This window comes from Spodoptera frugiperda, chromosome 4, assembly GCF_023101765.2.
Source record: "Spodoptera frugiperda isolate SF20-4 chromosome 4, AGI-APGP_CSIRO_Sfru_2.0, whole genome shotgun sequence".
Classification (NCBI taxonomy): Eukaryota; Metazoa; Arthropoda; class Insecta; order Lepidoptera; family Noctuidae; genus Spodoptera; species Spodoptera frugiperda.
The window spans coordinates 7,781,290-7,808,504 of record NC_064215.1 but is presented as its reverse complement, the minus strand read 5'-3'; the positions used below and the strand labels follow the sequence as shown (position 1 = coordinate 7,808,504).

The window sequence follows — 27,215 nt, the reverse complement described above, 5'->3', positions numbered from 1 at the left end:
TTTGTGGTGCAATTTTTATGTGTAGAGAGTACTATTACCCTTTTCTTTTGACCACGCGAGGGAGACTAGAAAGCTAATATTTGATTGGCCCCATCTTATTATAGTATTACATTACTTTAATTAACAATGAGTCTCAATCTTAAAACATTTTACAGTCAATGTATCTACATCTGGCCTTCTGTTTATCCCAGTAAAGTACATTCCTATTGTTTTCCAGTCATAGGACAGTAACTTATTGCATTGTTAATTGCAACCTAGAATAGGCACGATGATTAATGGAGTTAAATTGCGTCAACGTCGTCCAATGAGTAACTAAGTATACTGTGATTGCTTGTAAGTAGTGTAAAGGTTGGAGTCAGGCAGTCAGCCAAGTTATTTGGTAGATATGCTATCTCCGGAACTATTGGTTCAATTTGAAGCTGGTGTTGGTCGGTTAAGGGTACTTTTAATGGAGCCCGTCCGTCTAGGGCGCCAATACTACATATACACATAAAAAAAAACACTTACTAAAATCAGCAGGGTTATGATGCTTCGGACACGGCAATCCACAGGTTTGTAGAAAAGGCACCATAGCAGCTGTGTCGCCCTGGTATATGCAGTACCCGTCAGCCAACACATATACCTGGAAACATAAACATTGACGTCAGCTTGGAAAGTTAAAAAACAAACAAAGTGTACAAGTCACTAGCGTAAGGATTGACGTCAGAGTGGAGGAAAATGCATAATATAATTATGTATAGGTATGAAAATAAATAATAATGTCACAGCCAAAATAACTAAAAATAGATTTGACTTCGAATAATGTAGGTTAAACCTTTAGCTGCGTGAAAATTAATGTTTATTTTTACAGCTCGTCTTGATTATTGACTGCAAGTTGTGAAACTGTTTGATGTGTAACTGGATTAAGAACTTTTTAGGCTTCCTTATTAGGCTTTTTTTAAAGGCCCCGAATCACACTAAAGCCTTAGTAGAATAGGTATAAAATACTTAATGTTAGTGTTAACAAAACTAAAATTGTGTCCCTCGTCTCCTCTTCCGCACACAAATACTTTCGTAGTTGTACCTTCTATATTAAGTATATAAAAATCAATTGCTGTTCGTGAGTCTCGTTAAAACTCAAGAACGACTGGACCGATTCGGTTTATTTTGGTCTTAGATTATTTGTGTACGGTAAGGTTTAAAAGGTGCGGAAAACAGTTAGCACAAAGTTTGCCGGATCAGCTAGGTATATTATTGAAAACTAAACTACAAAATACCTACTAACTAAATTAGCCTTTTTTACCAACAGATTCAGAAAAAAATCTAGACAGATAAAACCAATCTCATTTTGATCGTTACTTCACAGGTGTGTATACACGTGGAACGAAAACAAAAATAGACCACAACATTGTATTACTTTGTTTTTCTTCCAAATAGAAATTGACGTCAATTTTCGGCATGTCGCGTGATACTGATAGTAAGTGTCGGACTTGCACCTTTTATTTATTTTTGTTTAGTTACTAGGTATATATAGTTTTTTCAGTTCTTTGAATCCCAGTCTAGTAGATAGGTACTTGAGTCTGTTTCATAGGTTATTTAGGCTAGATTACAATCTCTAAGTTAATGGCCTTGATTGTTGCTATGCTCCAAAAAATATTAATGAAATTTTAATTAACGTAAACAATTGCCTTAAAATCGAATCTAATCGATCTTTATCTAAAATTTTTAGTTTATTTTAAGTTGTTTTTTTCATTGCTTATTATTTAAATTCGTATTTTATACCTAAATAGTAATTGGGAAAACATTTGTAAAAGTTAACTATTTATTTATGGTTAAAATAATTTGGAGAAATCTGCAAATGATTGAGTAGACACGGCGACCTACACACATGTAAGGTGAAAGGTGGCAATTTTTATTAAAGTGTGAAGCGATTAATTTATCAGTGTCCAATTAGTATTTATTACTTTCTTCAATCACCACATTACCTACATTTTTATTACTAAAAAGAATGATAACTATAAATGTATAGTAAAGTATAGGTATCCTAGAGATATGGTACCTATACAGCCTGATATTTTGAGTTGAATGATGATGAACTATGAGTTTGAATGATACCTAACTCTCAGAAAAAATTTGGTTGGTGATAAAAAATCAGGCTGTATAGCATTCACTGACTTCACAGTGGCTCTACTTGAACCAAAATGGTTGCATAAACCACGAACGGAGAGCATGGCAGCCATTGTAATAACAATAATTAAAATAATTATGTAAATAATAACAATGTAATGTTAATGGAATATTAAGAAACTGCACGTAATCGTTCACCATTGTCACGAGGCTCTGTGGTTTCCATCCAAATGAAACCTCTATGTTTATTTAAATTGGGTACGTATTGCCTTAATTCGTGCCTGATTGTGTGATAATGTAAAAGGCATTTTTTTGTAAAGGGGGTAAATCATCCAATGTCTTCTCCCGCCTTGGGCGAGGCGAGAGGGAGTGTCAGACTCTTAATGACTAAAAACCACCCTGTTCCTACTCCTACTTTTCGAGCCGGAGTCCCAGTAAACCTGCTAGGTAGTCCGCAGCTCCAAATCATCAGCAGGCATCAGCCCTACTGGAGCCTATCTATAGGCACTAGGTATTGCTGGTACTATGTTCATAACAAACTTCCAAACATAAACTGCAGTAAAGCTGCTTAATCGCTCTTATTACAGAGGTTCTTAATATCAAATTAGACCAACACCACAGCTAACACTATATCTATTACCAATATTATTTGGTCCGAGTGCAGGGTCGGATCGGAACACTGTCTCAACTACAGAACCGAAATTTATTCATAATAGCCCTTTCCGAGAAGATCAATAGGTACATAGTCGCAACGCTCTTATTAAAATATTCCTCTCGCATTCATTAATAACACTCAGTAAGTATGAATAAGTATGATTCCTAGTAACAATAACATTACTTACATAGAAACTATATTACATTATGTACAAAGTCACGATTAGAGGTGTGGACGCATCCATAACTTTAATAATAATTATGAGTTATTGTGATTATAAGTTAAAACTAAGTACTTTGTTATTTTATATTTCATCGTTCTAATGATTGACTGCTTTGTTTTTCAAGAACTGCAAGCGACGTCTTGATTACGATCTTTTAACTCAAAATTGTATGCAACTTTTTAGCTATGGGCAATTTTTTGTCGAAAATGTTAGCTTGCTAAATCAGTGGTTTTCTCACGTACATTAATGGAGAAAAGATCTATCTACTCATTTCGAGTCACAGTGGGACTCGTCATGAGCAAGCAGCATGTGGCGACGTCGCGCAGCCTACTGCAATCCCCACGTCTGCGCACGCTGCTCATGAAGAAAAATCCCTCTGTGATTCGAACTTAAGGAAAGGTTTTCTCCATTAATATACCTATACATGAGAAAATTGTACTTTTTAGTTAGGTTTTTTTGTAATTCTTAACAATATTTGCTTATTTGATTCAGAAAATTCTTAAATATTCCATAAGCCTTAATTATATGAGCATTGTTACCTAGACCATTATAGATGAATCAAACCTATAACACACAAAGCTCGACCATTTCTCACTTACAACGCCACTCGGGCAACTATATGTACATTAGATACAGGTATACCACTTATCGTAAATTTTACACCGACTCTATCAGAGAACTTGCATCATTTTATTAATGTTCTTCTTGTACTTAACGACCGTGTCAAGCTATTTATTAGTATTAATAAGATTTGTTAGGTATTAATAATCTACGGAACTAATAATTTTATATGTTGTTGCTGATTGAATATTATGTTTAAGATTTATGTGTGTGTATGGGAACAGTTAAATATTGTGTAATTTATCATAATGTGGCAACTAAAAAATCACGTTAAAGTAGAAAAGACAGCGGCTGTATATCAAAAAATCAGGCATTCATCACTTTTCTAATCGGTAACTTTACTACAGGACATCACGATAACGCTCAAGTCCTTATATGTATGTACTTATGTAGGTCGGTTTCAAATTTATTTAAAGCCTAGCTAATTAGTGGCTAAGTATCCAACTTAAGAGCTTTTACCTAAGTTAATAGATAGGTACCAAAGTATACAATTTCAAACTACATTTCATTCTGTATTTTTATACTGTATTTCATTCTGTTTATATTTTTACACAAGATATAAATTTGCAACCAAAATTAGGCACTACAACTATGCCAAATTCAAGGTTGAGTATAACAAAGGTCCTTGACACACAGACACAATAACATCGAGGTTCAAAAAACGTGTAAAACAGCATAATCCATAAATAACATGATTTTAAAACATCAGTTGCCGGTGGCTATTATTGCTAAACACATATTAGGCAGTATATTTTTCAAACCCATTATTCATGTTTATAGATAAAAAACGCCAAAAAAATATGTGGAATATTATTTTTTAATAGGTAATACTACCTGCTTGTAATCGGAACTCTGCACTCCCTGTGGTGTAAGTATTAGTTTAAACCAGTTACATAATTACCAGTATTAAGTATTGCTTCATAAATTACTTTTAAAAAGTACTATATTTTAATACCAGTTATTAACTAATAATTAAAATAATCTATCTAGATCTCTCCTAGCGATAAAAACAAAAAAAAAACTATATAAAAACGGTTTCAGTTTCATTTTAAAATTATTTGTTATTTATTTAAAAATTGACCACCGATTATACCTACCGGTTAGCTATTATTTTTTAATAAATACGCAGAATTATTAATTAGTGTTAGAAAAAAATAGACCTTCTTCTAAAGTCGTATCTAATCTTAATTCTTGTTTAGGTATTCCATGTCTGAACATTCCTATCTTAACTAATGAGTATTTTTTATTACCATATAAATAATGTAATAGGAAGTAAGTAACATTAATTGAAATGTGGGTATTAAATTGTCAAATAAATAATTCTTCTGGTATTTATCATGCCTGAGAGTTTGAGCGACTCAAACTCGCTGTGTGGTCTATAGGGTAATTTCGGCTATTCTTGTCACTCCATTTTACGCTATTATATTATCTATCTATCTTATTATTACCTATATTAATTATATTGATGTGTACTAACTACTGCTAATAATTATGGTAGTTTTTTTACTATCGGAAATTTTTAAAGGGTGTTCCGTAAAATGGTCGCGAACTGATGGGTGGGTAGACGTGAACAGGTGAACCTACCCTATTACACATCTTTTTATAATTAATCAAATAACATTTTCTATTTTAATAAGCATTAAACTACTTATATATTGAATTCATGAATTTTAACTGCTTTTAATATTTCCGTGGTTTTAATACAAATACTAATTCAAACACGATTTGAATCTGTGACTCACACAGCACAGTAACTCACGTTTAATATCTGGTTGTCAAATGAATTGAGATACCCATGCAACAATAAAAATAAAAGAAGCAACAAAAACTGATGAATAGTAGATCCGTTGATTTATTTAGCCTAAGATCACGCTATTATAGACTGACAGTTGACAAAATGCCACTCCTTTGTATAACAAATTCAATTCAAAGCAGAAAAATAAGTATAACTTGTTAGCCTGTCTCATAAGTAGGTAGACTCTTGTTGTATGTTCTACCAAGCTTGGGATCTCATGTCCCAAATGTAGGAAGGTTATTATTATAGTTTTTTTTTAAACATTCTTTAAAATGAGTAACACTAAGCTCACCTTCCTTGGCATGTGATTCAAAACATGACTGGCGAAAAGGTCATATTGAATTTAATAATTTATACATTATATAAGTAGCAAATAAACTAAAATAATCAATAACATAATATACAATGGAGACCTATAGAAAAACGTAACGCAATTTCTTCTTATTTTTCAAGTTTGACTTTATTCAAAACAGGTTGAGCTAGAATATAAAAGCCGGTTTTAATTATACCTAGTTGTATAATAATGGACTTTAAAACAAAAAGACTATGACATTTAATTTACCTACGGTATTTAATTAAATCAACATGTGACTTCTATATGAATGATTTGAATAGTGAGTGAAAATTTTCAAAACCGTTAATGGTTCTGTATACATATTATGTTTACACTTATATCCCAAATTAAACAAAGTTTCTTCTGTTCTATACATCCACGTAGCTTAGCACAAAGTATACCTACAAAGATCTTTTCGGGTCCCCTACACTAATTAAATTCAAACACTAAAGTCAACGTCCCATACGTTGACTTTGAAATACGTAAATTTTGACAGAATTTATCGAACGTCAGTGTCAAACTCTAATACAATTTTTCCTATTAATTTGTTTCACTAGCATTTAAATGTGTTTTGCCTACAGTAGATGATATATTATCAGTAGGCTTATCACGGAACTTATATCATGTTTGCTCACCTGGTCAAACATCTCCAAGAGTGATGCAGCAGGCTGGTGTATGGTGCACACCACGGTCCTGCCTTGTCTCGCCAATAACTTCAGAACCTTTACGCACTGGGTGGTTGTGACTGTATCCAGTCCACTGGTAGGCTCGTCCAGGAAGAATATTGGTGGATTGTTCACTAACTCCAGCGCTATTGATAACCTGAAGAAGAAGAAGAATAGAATGAGATATTGGAAGTATCCTTTTTTTGAGGAGGGAAAATCATCCAATGACTTCTCCCGCCTTGGGTGAGGCAGGAAGGAGTGTCAGACTCTTACTGACTAAAAACCACCCCGTTCCTACTCCTGCTTTTCGAGCCGGAGCCCCGGTAAACCCGCTAGGTAGTCCGCAGCTCCGGATTGGAAGTATCCTGGAATCTAATCAGTATAATTTGGTTTGCACTGGTAGATATTGCTACCAAGTGCCTGTATGATTGACGCGGTAACTGGGCAACATGCAGCGTGTGCGAGATTCGCGCACGGAGCAATTCTTTGTGTGATCCGCTAATTTTTGTTTCGGGTCTAGTGTCGTGTATGTGAACTTCTATGTTTGTCAACGCAACTACGACACGTTTTTTTTAAAGGTAAAAGGTAAGTTGAACCTTTCTTAGAATTTTGAAATTTAGTTTTGTATTCCTTAAGTTCCAGGACAATATGAAGAACCTAGGTATGTTTCATCATTACCTCTGTTTCTATGCAATCCACATTATCATATGTACCTATTTAATACAACAGTGCTAAAGAAACCACAATGATTCATGGTAATCGTAAGTCTAAAATATTACGTGGCGATGTATCTATAATTGTAGAGTACTGAGCTTAGTAGGTGTTGAGGCTATAATTATTACACTGAGAGCGTACCTACTAACAAATGACCTGTCTGTTGTAAGTACAAGTACCTACCTACATACAATTTATTACTTTAAGGAAACTTTAAGGAAAAAGGAAACCTCTTGAGGGAAACAATAAAGTTCTGTTTCAAAAGAATTACCTAAGGATAAAGATAAGGAAAGGGTACAAAATGTCATTGTTGATAAATTGTCACTTTTACTCACAGTTTGGGTTGATGACCTTTTGGTCACTGGTCACGCGATGCTCAATAAAAAGAATAGGAAGTAAAGCGAGGAAAATGTATTGTTACTTTATAAAAGTATCTGTCAATGAATAAGCATTAACTAAAGGCAGTTTTTGTTCGACTTGGTTCTGAATGAAGTCTTGGTATTTCCAGAGCCGTTTTATCCCTAAGGTAAACTAACCAAGTACCTCAACCAAGTGCTCCAAGTTACACAGGGACGCCGCAAGATGCGCGTACTCAACTGCCAATAGAATGTTTAGCGACGCGACGGCGCCAAATTTAGGAGCGCTTATGAGGTGCCTGCCTATGTAGTCACTATATTCCGCCTCTGGCTACTTATATTCGAAAAATCAAAGATAGCCTGATTAAATCATTTAACAGTTAAATAGTTGTAACTAAATCATCACATTTCAAGAAACTAAATTTCATTATCGACGTATCAACACATACTCGTAGGTACAATACACTTCTAGAAACAGTAATTCGTCGTCGTATATCCTTAGAATGCATGTGTGAATAAGTTAAACAAAGCATATTATTTTATAGTTTCTATATAACTCTGTGGCCACCGTGTCGTATTGTGGGAACATTGGGTATTTCTTATCACAATATTAAGAAATGTTACTCCCAACAGTTGCGATGTGATATTGTCAAGGCTACAACTAATCGATTTCTTGCGAACGTTTACCTAATACGAAAAGGTAATGTTGTGTAAGTTGGTTTATACAGCAAAGTAAAGGAATAATGAATTTTGTGAGAAGATAACTAATGGTTTAACTGCCGCACTCAGAGACATTAAATAATTACTTAAACTATTCCTTAATAACGATTTTGTATTGAAAACAATTGCTAAGGACTGGGACTTAAGTAACCATTAAATGACTCTGAGTACGGCGATAAGAGTTTTATAGTCAACTAGCTGTTGTGTCCATGACTTTACAGATGAAAATCCTCTATCAGCCCGTGTCCAGAAAAAATCAGCGTATAATTCACTAGTGAGAAGCACAGTTCTTTTATTTGTAACGCCATTATATAAAACTAAACAAACCTCTTCTTCTGTCCTCCAGATAACAGATCTGTTCTCGTATGCTGGTGTTCCAGCAGACCCATTTCTTGTAGGATCTCTTCCGAAGGTGACTTGGCTCCTCTAGGTGCCTTCAGCCTCGCTGCAACGTCCATGGCTTCGCGAACTGTCAGCAGCGGCTGAAGCAGGTCCTCCTGGGTGATGTAGCACGATGACCTCTGGAAATGCTGCTCGTCTCGTGGCTGCCCATTTACCAGAAGTTCACCTGTTACGCCTGCGGACCTGTGTGGTAGAAACATAGGAATAAGAATACGAAGCGAAGCCAAAAAGAATATTTACATGTATATGTCTACAGCTACCGTGTCCCTAGTCTTCACGAAGATGTCCTTAGAGTCGCAATTATTTTTTTGGACATCAGCGTTCATTGATAAGTCTGAACGTTTTAAACTGTGATGCCCAACCCCAATGATCCATACTCTGCGAGGAAATAATGGCAAAATCCTCTTATTTTTTTATTTTTGAGACTTACTGACTAAAAATCACCCCCTTCCTACTCCTGCTTGTCGAACTGGTGTCCCGGTAAACTCGCTAGGTAGTCCGTAGCTCAACTCCTCTTATTTATAGGCGATAATCCATCTATGGATTGTCACGGGCTGTTCAATGTATATCTACTTTATCTACTTATAAATACTTAGGTACCTATAATTCTTTGTTGTCCTCTTATTCTCCGAACCCATAAATGTAGTAGGCATTAGAATGTCAACGTTTGTTAGGTAGGTTTTAGTTAAATCTAAACTTTAAATCTTCTGACATTTGCAAGCTGGAAAATCCAGTGATTCTTCATCTGAGTTGGAATCGTACCTGGAGATTTATTTTCTGATTTTTACGCCGACGCGTTTGTGATCAATATAAGCTTACTGCAATTTTGAGGAAAACGGTGATTTAATTTAAAACAAATAAGTCTAATACAAAAAAAAATCGATGTTAACTCCAATAAGGCAGGTACCTAGCTGTAGTTACAAAAATAAAAGATTTTTTTATTGTTTGGCCAACCCAAAAAACCTTTTTAGACAATAAATTGACCAATTTTATTTCCAAGTAAAACGAAATATTAAAGAATTATCTTTAGTTACAGTGATAATCCATTAACAGGATAAGTTAAACTACTTAAATGCAAAGGTACATTTATTATTACATTTATTTGTATGTAGATTTATGAAAAGGACACTTTTTTTAAATATAATTTAAGTAAATATTTATTACGTACAAAAGAAATATCACGTTATAATATAAGATGATTTGGAATTAGAGTATATTCTTGTAAGGGTCACGGGCAATATTTTATCTTATTGCGCAATATTGATTCTTTTTATTCAATACTTGTTTTATGGTATAAACCGGTAAACGAGCAGACGGGTCACCTGATGGTAAGTAATCGCCGCCGCCCATGGGCACCCGAAACACCAAAAGCGTTACAAGCCTTTTGGGGGTTAGGAATTTAAGGGTTGTTGGGGAATCGGGGATTGGGAAGATTGTGCAGGGGGGTTGTTCCGCCTTTCGGTAACCTGACACACACAACGCAAGCGTTGTTTCACGTCGGTTTTCTGTGTGGCCGTGGTATCGTTCCGGTCGAGCCGGCCCATTCGGACCGAAGCATGGCACTCACACATACCTACTTCATAAATTATAAATTTTTTTTTTAAGTACCGGTAAATAGCAATAGATAAGTTATTGCATGGACGTTATAAAGTAACTGGCAAATGAGGGTGTGCTCCTACCCTCTGTCTACCCCTTCAAAGAATAATAGACATAAAAGTCATGTATTATTAGGTATATTTTACTTCTATGATAGTAAATTGAATTGATCAAATCAAATTGCTTCTAATGTGCTTCTAATGGATCGTAAAAATTCTGTATCTTGAGTGTTGATTGTTATTACCCACTATCCCATTTCGTGTGTTAATGATAGAAATAAAATAAATATAAAAATAACTATCTTCTATCTATACCTGCATATAATAAAACTGTAGAAGTGTTAATTCTGTACATTGATTATATAAAAAAATATATAGGAGGTGTTCCTAAATAGGCAACGATCCCAAAAAATGCTTGTCGTCTATCTGTATGTTCACGCATCACCAAAAAACTACCGTTTCGATTACGATAAAACTTGGTATAATTATACTTTTAATACCTTGGGTACACCACTGGTTACTTTTATGCCGAAAAATACACTAAAAAACATAGTTCATTTTGCATCTCGATCAAAATATATCTAAACAAAATCTACCTGATTATAAGGGATATCCATAAAATACATATCTCTATAAATATAAAACAGAATCTAACACTACCTGATTATAAGGAGTGTTCATAAAATACCTGTATCCAGATAGAGCGTTGAGGAGTGAGCTCTTGCCGGCACCCGAAGGCCCCATGATGGCCACCAACTGGCCTGACGTGAACCTTCCATCTACGCCTTTGACCACCACCTTCCGTGGTCCTGAAACCAAAGAAAAAAGCAAATAAATAACAATTTCTGAAATCACATATTTTATTTCTATTAATGTATATTTTATCCGCATTTGTTTTTAATTACTGACATGACTGCACGGTTGCAACTCTTTGTGTGATCCACAAATTGTTGTTTCGGGTCTGGGTGCCATGTGTATGTGAACTTGTATATTTGTAAACGCACCCACGACACAGGAGAAAATCCTAGTGTGGGGCAAAACTTTTATTTAAAAAAAATAGTATGACTTATATACAGGTAACAATAAAATTAAATAAAAAATATGATAATTTACTAATTTTATTTAGGTATATGTATCTAATAAAGATAATGCTTATACCTAATACTTGAAATCGATTAAGAAACCAACCGCAAGCCCACAATCATTATCTTAGAAATGATACCTATTACCATAGTGTTATGTGTCATTATTCTTCTTAATTATTAACAATCGAGTAAAAAAGGGATTCGCGTTTCAAACAAAAACAAAACAATTATACCTATGACTCTACAAAGTAAACATGAATAACAAAAACAACATCATTTGAGTACAATACAAGTACACCAAGCCTTTGAAAACCAGTATAAAATGACCGTCGAATGTGCGAAAGTGTGGGAGAGCCATGCTTCGGCACGAATGGACCGGCTCGACCTGAGTGATACCACTTGCTTTGTGTTTCGTTGTGTGATTGAGGTTACTGGAGGCCCAATTACCCCCTTCCCAATCTTCCTAATCCCTGACTCCCCAACAACCCTTAAATTCCTAAACCCCAAAAAGCCGGCAACGCGCTTGTAACGCCTCTGGTGTTTCGGGTATCTATTGTCGGTGGTGATTGCTTAACATCAGGTGATCCGTCTGCTCGTTTCCCGCTTATACCATAAAAAAAATATTATACTTTGCAAGACCATGATAACCTGGTTTTGTACAGCTTCATGTGATGCTATGTATTGAAGCTTATGGTCGAACCACAAATGGTCACATGTTTAATATTTCCTATCTCATTGTAATCCATAATGTCGATATTAATCTCCTGATTTATAATGTGACTGCAAGCTAATGCAATTTTGACTTGCCATTTCATTGTATGCAAATGTGTTGTTGATTGAAAAATGTATTTTGTTTATTTATTTTTTTATTCGAATGAGTTTAATGACGTGATTGATACACGTGATATCTCACGTGCTGCTTGGATCTCAATTATTTAGTAGGTGTAGAGGAAATTGATTATTTTCCTGTTAAACTTAAATTGTTTCGACCAATATCTACAATATACCTAATATACAAAAAATCTTTAATTGATAAATCTTCGTGTTTTTTGAGGTGGATGGTAGTCATATTTTCGACTAGATTCTGCCAGCGGCTTCGCCCGCAATTCCGTGGAAATAATCCCATGTATTACAGACCATAATCTATTTCAGACCATAATCTATCCCTGTTCTAAATTTTATCGCGATCCCTTCAGCTATTTCGACGTGACCACGTGATTGAGTAACAAACAAACACACAAACATTCTCATTTATATATACCTAAGCAAGATTATCGTAAGTACAAAATTTTCTAGAAAACTTATTTTTTTATTGATATTCGACTTTTATTTGAGCATTACATAGAAATTGAATTTCTAAACGTATTAGAAAACTATATTGTGTTTGACATTTCGAAATGTCGAATTTAAGTTGAAAAAGGTTATTTTGCAACGTGACTCGATAGTTAAAATCTTCTTAAACCTGATAACGCTGAGACTCGACACTCATACAAAATGTAATCGTTCACGTTTTCTACAAAAGATATTCGTCCAATCAATTGCCTATTAAATATATTTAAATGTCTAATTATCAATTTATTGATTTGTTAAGCAAATTAGCAGTGATCCAGTTTTGTTCTAAGACAACAGTATTTTTTATCTATTAGGTAGTAAAGTAATATTTAGATTCGATCGTTCCAAAGGTTTCATTTACATGAGATACCTACATATTAGCTACCTAATTATTAAGTTTCATCTTGTTGATAATATAAAGTGGTTTCACCAGATACTTAACAAGGTAAAATTCTGGACATTTGCATAATAAAATATGGATTAGTTATTTCTAGTACTAGTTTAAAAATAGATTTTATCTTTTATCGATACGTATCGATATCATCAACTAGGTTAAAAGCATGTGGAAAATAAATTCTATTCAGCATTTTCGAGCATGGTAATTCAGATAGTATCTTTATATTAAAATTTATTTGTGACGCCGTGGTATCACTCCGGTCGAGCAGGCCCATTCGTGCCAAAGCATGACTCTTCCACACTTTGAATAAATATTAAAAAAAATCGTCCATCTCTAACTACAGCACAACTTACGGGTAGTAATAAGAATTGATAAAAAGTATAATATTAAGATTATAATGCAATTTATTAATAAAATAATTTGAACTTCGCTGATAGGTACAGATAATGACGGATTAGAACAAGATAATATGCAATTTATTTGCATAACGATAGATTTTAATTTGCATAAATATTACAAATTGGTTTTACAACGTGATTCAATAAAATATGAACCATACTCAATTTTTTCTTCCTAATACACATGTACCTATGAGTCATAAAAATGTTTTTAAAACGAGAAACATAATAATTGTATAACATTCATATTATAAACTAGCTTTTGCCCGCGACTTCGTTCGCGTGGAATAGTGACTTCCGGCAAATTTTTGGTTTTAACCACATAGCTCCCGATCTCGCGGGATCTCTTCAAAAATGAGATGTGGAAGATATTCCAGGGAACTCTTCAAAAATCAACATAATGAGCTCTGCGTTTGAATTTAATAGATGTATACTCACTTAGGGCATTGAAAAAATAGTTTAAAAACGGACTTAAACTAACTTAAAACTAAAGAAAGCTACGAATTACGAATTTATAACAATTAAAAAAGAAACTATATTACAACCTATCCTCTATGCTATAATAACCAAGCTTAAACTAAATAATTTAAAAGAAACGACTTAAATCTAATCTAATTAATTTATAAATTAGACTTACAATTTTATTAAAAAAACTAACTACAGTAACTACTAATAATCGATATCAAACTAAAACCTACGTTAAATAGTTTAACCAAAAAACCAGGAAAACCCAACAAATAAACTTATTAATTGACAAATACAACGAAACCAATTTAGAATATACGAAACAGCAGGACCACTACAGACAAATAATCATACGACTGATAATACACTTTTTCTACGATAGTACCGAAGCGCTCGGCCGATACCCAACCAAATGAATGTAACGAAACCATAGCGCGATCTATTTCGATCCCAACGCCATCTATCGAGGATAAAGACAACTTGGATTATTTATTTATACTCCGTTCGGGCATTTTCTTTGTACTAAAAGTTTAATTATATTGATATTATTTTTTTCATACCTTTTTACTATTTATTTACTTTTTTTCGATGAATTAAAACAATAACATGAACCGAAGTCGTGTAACGATCGACATAGAATTATCTATACTCCGTTAGAGCATTTTCTTTGTACTAAATGTTTTATTATATTGATATTATTTTTTTCATACCTTTTTACTATTTATTTACTTTTTTTCGATAAATTAAAACAATAACATGAACCGAAGTCGTGTAACGATCGACATAGAATTATTTATAAATAATTTATTTCTTATTTTTATTTTTTGATTTTTGAAATAAAAATATATCTATGTCCTTTCTAAGGTTCTAAACTATATCTGTACCAAATTTCAACCAAATCCGTCAAATAGTTGCGGAGATTAATGGTATAAGCATAGAATGTTCGACGTGATTCTTTAATTTGACATAACTTTTTTATTTATGAACCGATTGACATGAAACAAACACTAAATGTAAATTTAAGCATCCCACAATATATTCGTGAAAACCGCATCCAACTCGGATCAGCCGTTTCTGAGATTAGCGCGCACAGACGAACAGACAAACAGACAAACAGACAAACAGACAAACAGACAAACAGACAAACAGACAAACAGACAAACAGACAAAAAAAACAAATGTTAATTACATTTTTGGGTTCGACATCGACATAACAATAACCCCTGCTATTTTTTTTATTTTTATTTTCAATGTACAGACAGCACTTTTCTACGATTTTATTATATGTATAGATAGATGTGAAAGTTTGTTTGTTTGAATGTTTGTCCGTCAACCATGCTGAAACTACTGAACGAATTTTGATAAAATTTGGTATACAGACAGGGTATGAGCTGACTTGGACCACTAGTTCAATATAAAGAAGGTGACTAGGAAGTAGGAAGTAGTGGTGACTGTACCCATAGGTACTGAGACTGACCATCAATAAAAAATAAGAGCCATCTCATAAATGCATTTCGAAAGCTAATACTTAAACATTATTTCATTAAGAATATTGCAGGAAGTAATTTATTAGAATTTATAACCTAGGAAATAGTAGAAACAGTAATTTTACTAAGCAAACAGACTTGATGACATTTCTTGGCTCTTTATAATAATTTATTACAAAATAAAGTGTAAGATGACTTATCTGTTGAAGGAAGTTAGAGTTTTGATCGTATCTGTTTAATAAATGTAGGTAAAGGGATCTTGGTCCTTAAGGAAATCTTTAGGTAGGTACTATATGTATAAAAATATGTTTTATTTTAAGTGCGAAAGTACAAAGTATGCTTGTTTGTTGGTTAGTTTCTATCATGACACGATTCTAGAACGTTTTTATGATGTGATTTTTGATATGATGTGATGGACAATCATCCAATAACTACTACTGCCTTGGGCGAGGCGAGAGGGAATGTCAGACTCTTACTAACTATAAACTACACCGTTCCTACTCCTGCTTTACGAGCCAGAGTCCCAGTAACCCGATAGGCAGTCTGGATAGACCGCAGAACAGAATCGACATAGATGTTTACAAAATGACTAAACTATCTAATTTGAATTTCGGTATACCTAGAAGGAAAAAGTAATATAGTTTCCTGTTTACATAAATTATTCAAATATTGCCTGGAAATCGTAGGTGTGTGCCAATTGTTCCCATTGCCCTTCTTTTGGCATTGCGCCATATATGTAACTTAGTATTCAATATATGTCAGGTTTTATACTTACTAATAGGCTATTCGAATACCGGTAATGTGGTAGGTATTATAAAAGTTTAGTCGAGGTTTCATCACCATCATTAATTTTTAAAAGTAAGATTATCATAATGAGCCTGTAACTGTCCTAATATTGTTTTTTGCGTTGCCCAGCTCTAGGATTTTCTCCTGTGGCGTCGGTGCATTTCCAATCCTAGAAGTTCACATACACAAGACACCCAGACCCAAATTTGTGGATCACACAAAGAGTTGCTCCGTGCCATCTAAACTGCTACACGTTACGCGGCAGCCAGTTGTCCACCCACTGCACCAACCGTGTAGTCAAATAGGTATGCGTTAACTCCTCTGCTCCCACAGAGAAGGAATAAGCATCAATCCCCATGTTCATTTAAGGTTATAATTAGAAATTGTAAGTACAAGTTACTACAAAATATTTTCCGAGGTTTACAATTAAGAATTTGTCATTTGTGGCATGGGGTATGAAGTATTATGGAGTAGGAACTATTTTATGTCGCATTGTATGATTTTTAGTTTAAATCTATGACAAAGTATCTAACACAATCACTGTTCATAAGACATGTCATAAAATAATAATGTTATGACAAATGGCAATAATTAGCAATAACATTAAAAGTATTTATGTCAACATGATAATTAAAAACAATATAATCGTTGCCTTGGTTAAATAGTTATACACAGGTATAAATTAGAAATATTAATTACTGTGACTTTTATGTTCCATTAAATAGGTACTGTACCTTTCTATTATCAAGGAAATACGTTTATATGTATGTATATACTCATCATTTATACAAACAAAAATACTCCTGAAGGTTTAAATTATTTATTTCTTACTTTTACAGTTTTCTTCCTTGATTTTACAGTTCAATCAAGTTCATCGGCGTAATAAATAAAGGATTAAATCCGTAACTGTAAATTAATGCACGGAATAAATTGGATTGAAGTAAAAGCAACATTAATTCGAATCGATAGTGTGGAAGGTTTCTCGTATCTTAATGAGTATGGCATGGAAAAGCCCCACCACGGCCCTTGACGGGCTTCGGCCACAGCTACTTCGGCTCCGGCGAAGAAACAGTTATGTGACCTGACAGTGCATTCGCACCTTGCACTTGTATGTTGAGTTGGGTTTTGTATAATCACGGATAAGTATCGTATAATGAACTCTTATTATTAGGTTCTTTGATTGAGAATTGATGTGATTAATTTAGAGAAATTGTTAACATGGACACTTCACATTCCGGATCCGGGTTTTTTTTTTGAGATAAGTTGGTAAACGAGCAGCCACATCACCTGATGGTAAGCTATCGGCGCCGTCCCTAGACACCAGAAACACCAGTGGTTTTACAACTGCGTTGCCGGCCTTTTTAGGGGTTACGAATATGAGATTTGTTGGGGATTTTGAGATTGGGAAGAGGGGTAATTGGGCCTCGGTTACCTCACTCACACTATGCAACCGTGGTATCACCTAGGTGAGGATTAGGAATAATTAATTTTACCGGATCGCTTTATAATCGCTCGGGTTTTAAAAATTACAATTTGTCAACAAACATCAACTTGAGAGGACTACCTCAAAGTTAACATACATCGATAATACTTACATACATTTATATTTGTTTTGTTTGTTATCAAACAATATAATGATGTTTTGACAAATAATTTTAACCTTTTGAGTTCATTAACATCTTAAAATACCTAAAGAGTAATGCACTCTGATTTTGAATACGTTAATCAACCATTTAATGTTATAACTATAGGGAAAAAATATGCAACTCAATGGGAACAATCAGTCAGTCAATCAATCAATGTTTAAAGTATTGATTCATTTGTGCCTTAGTATTGCTTATAACGGAACATACGTCTTATCGTAATACGTATCAATCTTGATGCAACATATAAAATTAAATAAATACAAAATGAAACTTGAATATAATTATGCATACCTATGCACGAGACGGGTAGGTATCTACGACTATGTAAGATTTCTGGTATTTAATTGATAGTCGGTCACTAAACTTTAGGTATAAGATAACGAGAATTCCGGATTCTTCAAAATAAAACAATAATAACAAATTACGTTTTGTGTGAATATAAAATTGAATCACGTCTTTTTATATCCCGAAGAAGAACTGCAGCCATGCTAGTTAGTTCTAAGGCACAGGAAACGAGTCTATTGTCATATTCGCTATACTTAGAGTTTGCACTGTTACATACTTTATAGTACTTACTGTAGCGACGCATATGGAAGTTTACATGCGAATAGACATGTTTAGAAAATCCCAACGAACAATTGTTGGGCAGAAACTTACTCAATGTTCCTTAAACTACATATTATTATAAGAAACTAGCAAACCCGGCGAACTTTGTTTCGCCATCAATACTTTCCCATGTTTTAATACTTTACTAAAAAAAAAGATCCTATGCTAATTTTCTTTGCTATAAACCTCATGGAGCCCGAGACCTTTACAATGAAAGCAAAACCGTGGAAATCGGTTCTTGCGTTCTGGAGTTATTGCGTCAGGAACGAAAACCCTACTTCACTACATAGTATAAAACAAAGTCGCTTTTTCTGTCATGTGTCATGTTGTATGTTCCTATGAACGCTTAAATCTTTAAAACTACGCAACGGATGTTGATGCGGTTTTTTTTTGATAGATAGAGTAACTCATGAGGAAGGTTTTTATGTATAATATCATCCATTAAATAGTGGACAAATACTGTTATTTTTGAGGTTTCTAATGTGATGTCGCAAATAATTAATTTTTTTCCGCTTACATTGCAAACGCAGGCTGAATGAGATTTATCAAAATAATGTACTAAGTATTGTACACAATGAAAAGGTCTACAGAAAACTCCGCGATGGTATATGTCTATCTCTTATGGATATCCCACAATAACATTTTTTTGTCATTTCCTTTTTACGACAAATAATGACTAATATTCGAAGCGATTTTAACCAATACAGCATTAATCCTTATCCAATTAAATACCTTAAATACATTGTTGATTTAATATAGATCTATTTGGCCTTTTACAGCATCTGATTTAAATCAATATTTTTGAAGATGTACAGATTTAAAAATTGCGGAACGTAGCGTTTACGGCGTTCCGTTTCGTTTCGTTCCGTTTAAAAGATATTCCAAAGATAAGGAAAGGGGAATTGTTTTAAGTACTCCAAAAACGCGTGCGGGCTACGGGCAGTAAATGAATAAATCAAATCTACTGGATTGATTTTATCATTTTTTCAGTGAGTTACATATTTTAAACCCGTGCAAAGCCGGAGCGGGCCGCTATGTTTTTTTATAAACAACGTTCACAGTTTTTCTGTAGCGTATTTAGTATATCAGCATTGCACCCGTGCGAAGCCGGGGCGGGTCGCTAGTATTTTTATATAATAGATTAAAGAATCGCAGTGACAAACTTTATTCGAATTGAGAATAAGAATCAGAGCCTGTCTTTATTTCTTGAGCCTTAGAATTTGAAAGTGCTACTCGACTCATCATTAGAGAAGCAACAATATTTTCTCAATCAAAACTGAGCTGAACTAAATCACTACTTGTATAGAGACTAGACAGATGTAAATTAATTAATAATTACTTAATTAATTAATTTACATGTTACTTAATTTAGTATAATAATATGAAATGTATAACGCTTTGGTGTAAAGACTGTAATGTTATACTATTTTACTTTAAATAAATAAATAAATGTACAATTTGCATTCATATCAGTACTGATACTGAGACAATGACGCTATTGTATGCAATTATTAGTTTCTTCTAACGTTACAGAAATAGTTGGTGTCGAGCCAACGACCACGTGCATATGTCGCAGTAGGTACAGTTTATTGACTCTTCCCTCGGTGAGAAAGTGCACAAGTACACGTGGCGCCTGATATGATAGCGATGATCCGGCTTCCTTATCTATATGATGAATTCACACAAAGTATCGAATTCCAGAGGTTGTTATGATTCATCAGGTTTGAGATTATAGTTCTTGGTAAACGAGAGTTGTATTCGTCTCATTTGACAAGGGCAAAGGCAAAGTCAAAGCATTTATTTCAATTAACCCTTAATTAGGCACTTTTGGAACGCCAAATTAAATTGTCCGTCAGTGATGCTAAGTGCTCTTTCCAAAGTGTAGCTTCAAAGAGGGATTTGTATAATGATCTCAATGGTGAAAGTCTCAGGTAGTAAGTAGTTGTGTATTTTTTAAATGGAACATTACTTCTTCGGCAATTTTATATTATTAGTCAGCTTTGTTCTGTATAGGAAAAAGGGGTAAACGTACACCGTATACATGGCACGTTCAATACCATTTTATTCCCCAAGATATTTTGTCGGATAGTCCAACATGTGATCGTCCCAAACTAACACGTCAGGTCATTATACAAAAATATACATTTAATGTAATGTTTTAATTGATCAGAATGTAGAGATATGTTTTGAGAATATAACAGTACCACTGCATTACATTTTAAATTAACCTAATTAAAGTTCATTAAACTAAGATACTTGAGTTCTTTTTATGGATTCAAAATAATGAGACTGATAAACGAAACAGCATCGGATTTAAACGAGAAATGAATAAGTTAATTCAGTCACACCGAAGTCTGATGATATCTTTTTTAGAGTTGATAAGTCTGCGTTTGGCCACCAACCCGCTTACTGCCAGGACGGCGAAACGAAGTTGTAACAAACAATTTGCATAAATACCAAAGTAATGTATATAAAAAACAACAAAACAATTTGTTCAATAGAGCTATAATTGATTTAATAACTATCAATTATTATATTCAGTAGGTACCAAAGTTAATTGTGCTTAAGGTACAAATCGATGAGATGGTAAAAAAACAATGACATCATTTTTCTTTAAGAATTTATAATCATCCGATGACTTCTCCCGCCTTGGGTGAGGCGAGAGGGAATATCAGACTCTTACTGACTAAAAACCATCTCTATTTTCCAACAAACAGTCCAATACTACAAACACTAATGTGGTCAATTCTTATCGCTTATAACCTATCCGCACCTTTTTACTTATAATACAATTGGGCAGGATTAGGAACAGGATGGTTTTTAGTGAGTAAGAATCTGACACTCCCTCTCGCCTCGCCCAAGGCGGGAGAAGTCATAGGATGATTTTCCCCCTTAAAAAAAGGACTCATTTGTCACAGTCCAAAGTCACATTATGTCATCTCCTCTTTGTACTTGCTTCATGACCCTTCCCTTTCAAACCCAAACTGTCAACGCGTCAAGGCCTTCAAAATCTAATAACATCAACAAATTGAACATTTCTTTGCTTGATGCCGAAATAATAAGCATCTGCATTATAATTTCGCATTCTCTTTGCATAAGAAACCGCTTTATTTATGACATGTTGTCGACGTTAACGACTTTATAATTTACCTTAACGATGTGAAGATGACTACCTATGGGTAAGTTACTCAAACTGTACTAAGGAACGGTTTAAAGATATAATCTGTAATGTAAAAGAACTAACTCAAAATGAAAGAAAAAAAAATAAACATATCTAGTTTGCAAAAGAAGTGAAAGGATTGACTGTAGAAACTATTTCTTTCTGTTTGTTTTTTTTTATGTTTTTAAAGCTTCAGGCAAACTTGATACTTGCATATTTCAACACCGATTCTATCCTAGCGTAATCCTAAGGCTGCTTTGCCACCAGAGATGTGCTTAGTATGCTACGTTGCTGTAAATGCGTTTGGCTTCCACCAATCATATTTATTGGTACACATAGCTTAGCACTGGAGGAAACAGACTTAAATAAGATATGTTTTTAGATGGAGAGATACGTGCTATGTATGGCTTCCCTACTATTGATACATCGCATACTCGAATTGCGCATCTTCCTCGAACATCTAATCTGCGGCGGCACAGTTTCAAAGCACATCTTACTCGCACAGCTACATAGCTTAGTATCAGTGGCAACGGTCACATAGTTTCACAGCTTTACTATTACATCTTCGTAGCATATTTCTGGTGAAAAAGCAGCCTAATAGGGTCGATTCATATAAAAGTTTTGATTTACAATATCCCTTTTTAAATTACCTATAAAACCTAATAGTGCATGGTTGAACGGTCTCCCTAATGACTTCGTACACGTATCCGTTGAATTGAAGAAATCAATTTGACGGTTTCCGTGAAAATTACATGGTATGTGCGAGTGTTAAATACTACCTACTTACTCTATGTACGGCAATTATTAGTAAGTGATGAAATCGTTCCTCTACTAAATTCACAAATAACGGAATACATTTCCAAATTGAATTCGGATCTTAATCTCAAACAGTATTTTCTTTTTAATTATAAGTAACTAGCGACCCATCCCAGCTTCGCATAGGTGCAATGGTAATATATTATGCATGTATTGTACATATAAACCTTCCTCTTAAATCACGCTATCTATTTAAAAAAAACCGCATCAAAAACCATTGCGTAGTTTTAAAGATTTAAGCATACAAAGGACATAGGGACATCGAAAGCAACTTTGTTTTATACTATGTAGTGATTACAAATAGCTAAAGCATACAGAACCCACATCTTTATCCGACTTCCGTGATTAACAAGAAAAACCAATTAACAATACTTCACCAAACGCGAAACAAATCAAGCGTCATACACGTGCTTTACAGAAAAAACAACAACACAATGAGGTATAAAATTATTCATAGAGTATAATAAATATCACCAATAAAATTTTTGAACAAAAAATTAAGAGATTTGTCGACATGTATTCATATTGTGTGTCAAATGTCGACCTGTGACTCGACACGTGTATAAGTATTGACTAAAATTATCGCTTCATGAATCTCGTGTGCCAAACGTGCATACATTCCAAAAATAGACTCTTAATTTCTCTTTACAATGTAATTAGTACTTCGGTGCCAAAATTTGTGACATTTGGTGAAAGGAGATTTAGTTAAATAAGTCTTTATTACAATAGGCATTAGAGTTATTTTAATTTAATTTTGTACAATATGTCCTGTTATTTTAATAATGTCAATGTCACTATTTGTTTGGACTTCAGTATTTTGCTTTTATAATTTAGGCACCTTTTTATAACACTGACGGTGGAAAATCTTCAAAACAGCTGCTTCTAGCCTTTTAGGAGCAAGACTAAGGAGCGTGAGATCTCTCTGACTCTCACGAAAACCACCCTGATATAAAACATACAGGGATCTTTAATATAGCGACCAGATTGGCGATATATTTTAGTAGGGCTAAATTAAAAATACCCTTAAACGACAAGCATACATGAAAAGACTGATGAATGTTGATGAAGCGAAAGAGGTATGTAAGATTCATAGCAATTGGCGTTCCATTGTGTCTGTCTACCCTCATGGGAGACAGGCGTGAGATTATGTATGTATGTATGTGTCTCTTATTAGATTAGCTCTGGAGCCCTTACTAGACAATACCTATTACGGACCATCTCTAGGAATAATATAGTCGCCTAGTGTCTAGTCTTCAATATTATGTAGAAATACTTTATGCTGGTCTCAATTTACCATAACTGTGACGAAACACCTCCATTATTGTCTGCTACAGTAATAACAGTTACACGATGAAGATTTAAATCTATAAACGGTAAATCTGCAGTCTAGTAGTGTGCAAGTGTTTTGGCGCGTAAATCTGATGTATGTATGTACCCAGCGACGCGTGTGCAGGCGCATGATTCATACCGTTTGCGGTCACGGTCCCTTTATGAGGTAGCGGACACTGTGTTGATGTTATAGCGATTTACTCTGTAATTTATTTATATGTATATATTATTTATATTTAAAAAAAAACGCACCAACACTAGAATTTTCTTCTGTATCGTGGATGCGTTTACATACATACAAGTTCACATACACATGACACTCAGACCCGAAACAATAATTCGTGGATAACATCAAGAGTCGCTCCTTGCGGGAATTGAACCCGCTATACGTCGCACTGCCTCTTCACTACGCCCACCGTACAGGAATAAAAAGTAATTACCAAAATATAATATATGAGAGTTAATAATTTTGATAAATTACTTAAAATGTTTAAACTAAAGATAACAAAACTTGTAGTTGTATCTACTGCAATGCGATTATACTAAAGTATAATATAATGTGACAATATTACACAAGTTAAAATAACTCGTTGTACATTTAAACAAGTTTCATATCAAATGCACCGGTTAAGTACAAGAGCGAAGTGTATCGTTTCGTAAAGCATTGACCGAATAACGGGATCATACGGAACAGAAAGTATTCGTTCTATATTCACGAGCAATAAAACAAACAAACCTTTTCTGCAGTAATATTATAGAGAGGAAAGATTTGATTATTTGATTCTTTGCACTAACTCTGACTGATTCAGCGCTCTGTGCACGTAGTACGAATTTACTTTACGTTGAACGGGAAAGCGTTCGACGATCTGATTGACTGGCCCCAATGAACCAACCAATCAGAGCGCCGAACGCGCTCTTGTCTCGATTACTTTATACGGAAAGAAAACTCGAACTAAGGGCACTGATTGAGCAGCTCTTGAACCAACCAATCAGAGCGCCGAACGCCGTCTCGTTGCGATGTCATTCAACGTAAAACAAAATCGTACTAAGCCCTATGGTACCTCCTCCTGAATTCCACTTGGTCGAACCATCGTTTACGAAAACCTAGCTCAATAAATGCAAGTTAAACAACAGATTCTATTTCGAAATAACAAGTACATAGAAATCTTAATTACTATTGTAATGATACATTTATCTTGTACCTCATTAGTAGAGAAACACTAGTTTTAATCCAATTAAATATTTGTTTTTTTAACTCGTTGATAACTCCTCATTAAATTGCAACTTTCTTCTTTCTTATCTTGTTTTTTTTATATTTATAACTAAGACTTTAGTGTGTGAATAATGACTTTCTAGCTGTTAGCACGAACCAATAGGTACCTTTTTTTGAGGGGGGAATTCATTCAATGACTTTCTCCCGCTTTTGGCGAGGCGAGAGGGAATGTCACACTTTTACTGACTAAAAACCACCCCGTTCCTATTCCTGGTTTTCGAGCCGGAGCCCCGGTAACCCGCTAGGTAGTCCGTAGCTCCGGATTAAACTAATAGGTGCCTAGGTAATTTAGTCAGACATTTCAATTTAACTCTTATTGCACAATTATTAAGGTTACTCAAATGTAATTCACATGAAGCGTAATGTTTTTATAGCTTGGATTTATGTGACATTTGTCCGGATACAATCGATGCATTGTTTACAATTCGATTGTAAGACGCAGTTGTATTCATATACTCGTACAACTGACTGATTGCATAAGTTCATATGATAATAATCAATTTGCAATGACGATTTAAAATTTGTTTTATACATACTTTACTTTTTACGCAGCATACACGTCAATCGCGATATTATATCGAAAATATCTAAATACGGCAAGCGAATTCGACGTATTTTTTTTTTGTGTTTGGCTGCTAATGCAGTATATGTCAATTTTTAGACGATGTGTAATTAACTTATTTCAACTATTATAAAAATAATTTGGTATTCACTAAACACAGTTTAATTGCTAGTTATTAATCAAAATAGTAATACAAAAGCGATGTAAAAATTGGAATGTTTCATCAAAAATTAGTACCATACCATGTTAAATATTTATTTTTAAATATTAACACGTACACACTAAAACCCCGGCCTAATAAAACAGTGTTAAAAGTGTAACTTAATTACCATATTCATCATAATTTGCATATAGTTTTGTAATGCTGTGCATGATAAATTCCCATAACCGGTTAATTTTACGGACGCTATTAGGGTTCCGTTTATATCATCCGGTTGTTTGCATTCAAAATTATGAGGTATTTTTCCTCATTACACGCTCTTTCGCACCTTACGTAATGTTTAAAGCTTAATTAAACAAATTTGTGCCTCTATTCTGTATAATTTTGAAGTAAAACGTGATTAATAGTAACACACCTCATCTAGCTATTTGAAATATTGACGTGTAAAAGTGTTATTTTATGACCTATTTACAGAAATAAATATCATTTATCATTTATCACAGAATGAGCTTTGCAAATGAAATGCGAATCGTTTTGCATTTTTTATTTTAATTTTGCAGTGGTCTAGTATCGTATTTTTGGTTAAATAAATTGAATTTATTTTGCAAATGAAATGAATTAATTTTGTAAATAGGCTACAAAAAAGCACATTTACACGTCTATAAAAAATCTATATTTTATTTTCAAGTCCTGACAATATTTGAAAAACAGGGAGTGTAGTAGTAACTTTCAAATTGATGACTGTTTTATATTATTACTACTACCTATTATATTGTATAACATTCATTTAGTTTTACATAATAAAAGTTTTGTATCATAAACAAAATTATCACATTAACATACTTTTAAAGGAAGAGGAATTCAATAGTTATTCAAAAGGTGTTCAGATAAATTAACACCGCGAGAAGAATTAAACATATTTTATTGTTCGCTAATTGCCATTCTGATACGTACTTATTAATACAAGAAAAACTTATCTCATGCAAATTCATCATGATATCACATTTTATTCGATACCGACTATCACGAGACGTAAATTGGAAACTGGAATTTATTTGGTAGGACCTCGGTAAAGCCATATATAGGTATGTATAGGAGGCATAAAACAGAAGTTGGAAATGGGTAGGTAAACTTGCTTAATTCGTACCTGCGCCTAAATCGTACCTCGTCTATATCTCGGATTGGGTAATAGTTACCAGCGCCTCTGGTGGCATAAAATGTCAATAATACTCGGCCATATTGCCATGTGACAAATAAACACCTGTTATGTTGCTCCGGACTAAAATATTAAACAGGTAAGTTTTTTCTTACTTTTCGAGTAATTTTTTCGCATACTTCACAAGAACTGTCTTCCAAGTATACCGTTCATAAGTTGTTTAACTGTTTATTATATATTTATGCGTATATTTGTGAATATATTTCACATAGTAAAGCCGGCTTGTTCGTTGATAGTTCTTTTTGCGGCAAATTTGAAATTAATTTGATACTTGTGCCTATTTCGTACTCGCAGCAACTTCTTAAAACGTA

General features: G+C 33.9%; 1 protein-coding gene across 1 annotated transcript in view; it reads right to left on the bottom strand.

Moving 5' to 3' along the window:
- Positions 1–27,215, bottom strand: part of LOC118272465 (ATP-binding cassette sub-family G member 1) — an 85,293-nt gene that overhangs the window by 6,053 nt on the left and 52,025 nt on the right. The window contains exons 3-6 of the mRNA XM_035588998.2: positions 10,875–10,995; positions 8,517–8,774; positions 6,370–6,556; positions 508–622 (exon numbers count right to left, since the gene is read on the bottom strand). Coding sequence (XP_035444891.1) covers positions 508–622; positions 6,370–6,556; positions 8,517–8,774; positions 10,875–10,995 — 681 coding nt within the window. The remainder of the gene's footprint in view (positions 1–507; positions 623–6,369; positions 6,557–8,516; positions 8,775–10,874; positions 10,996–27,215) is intronic.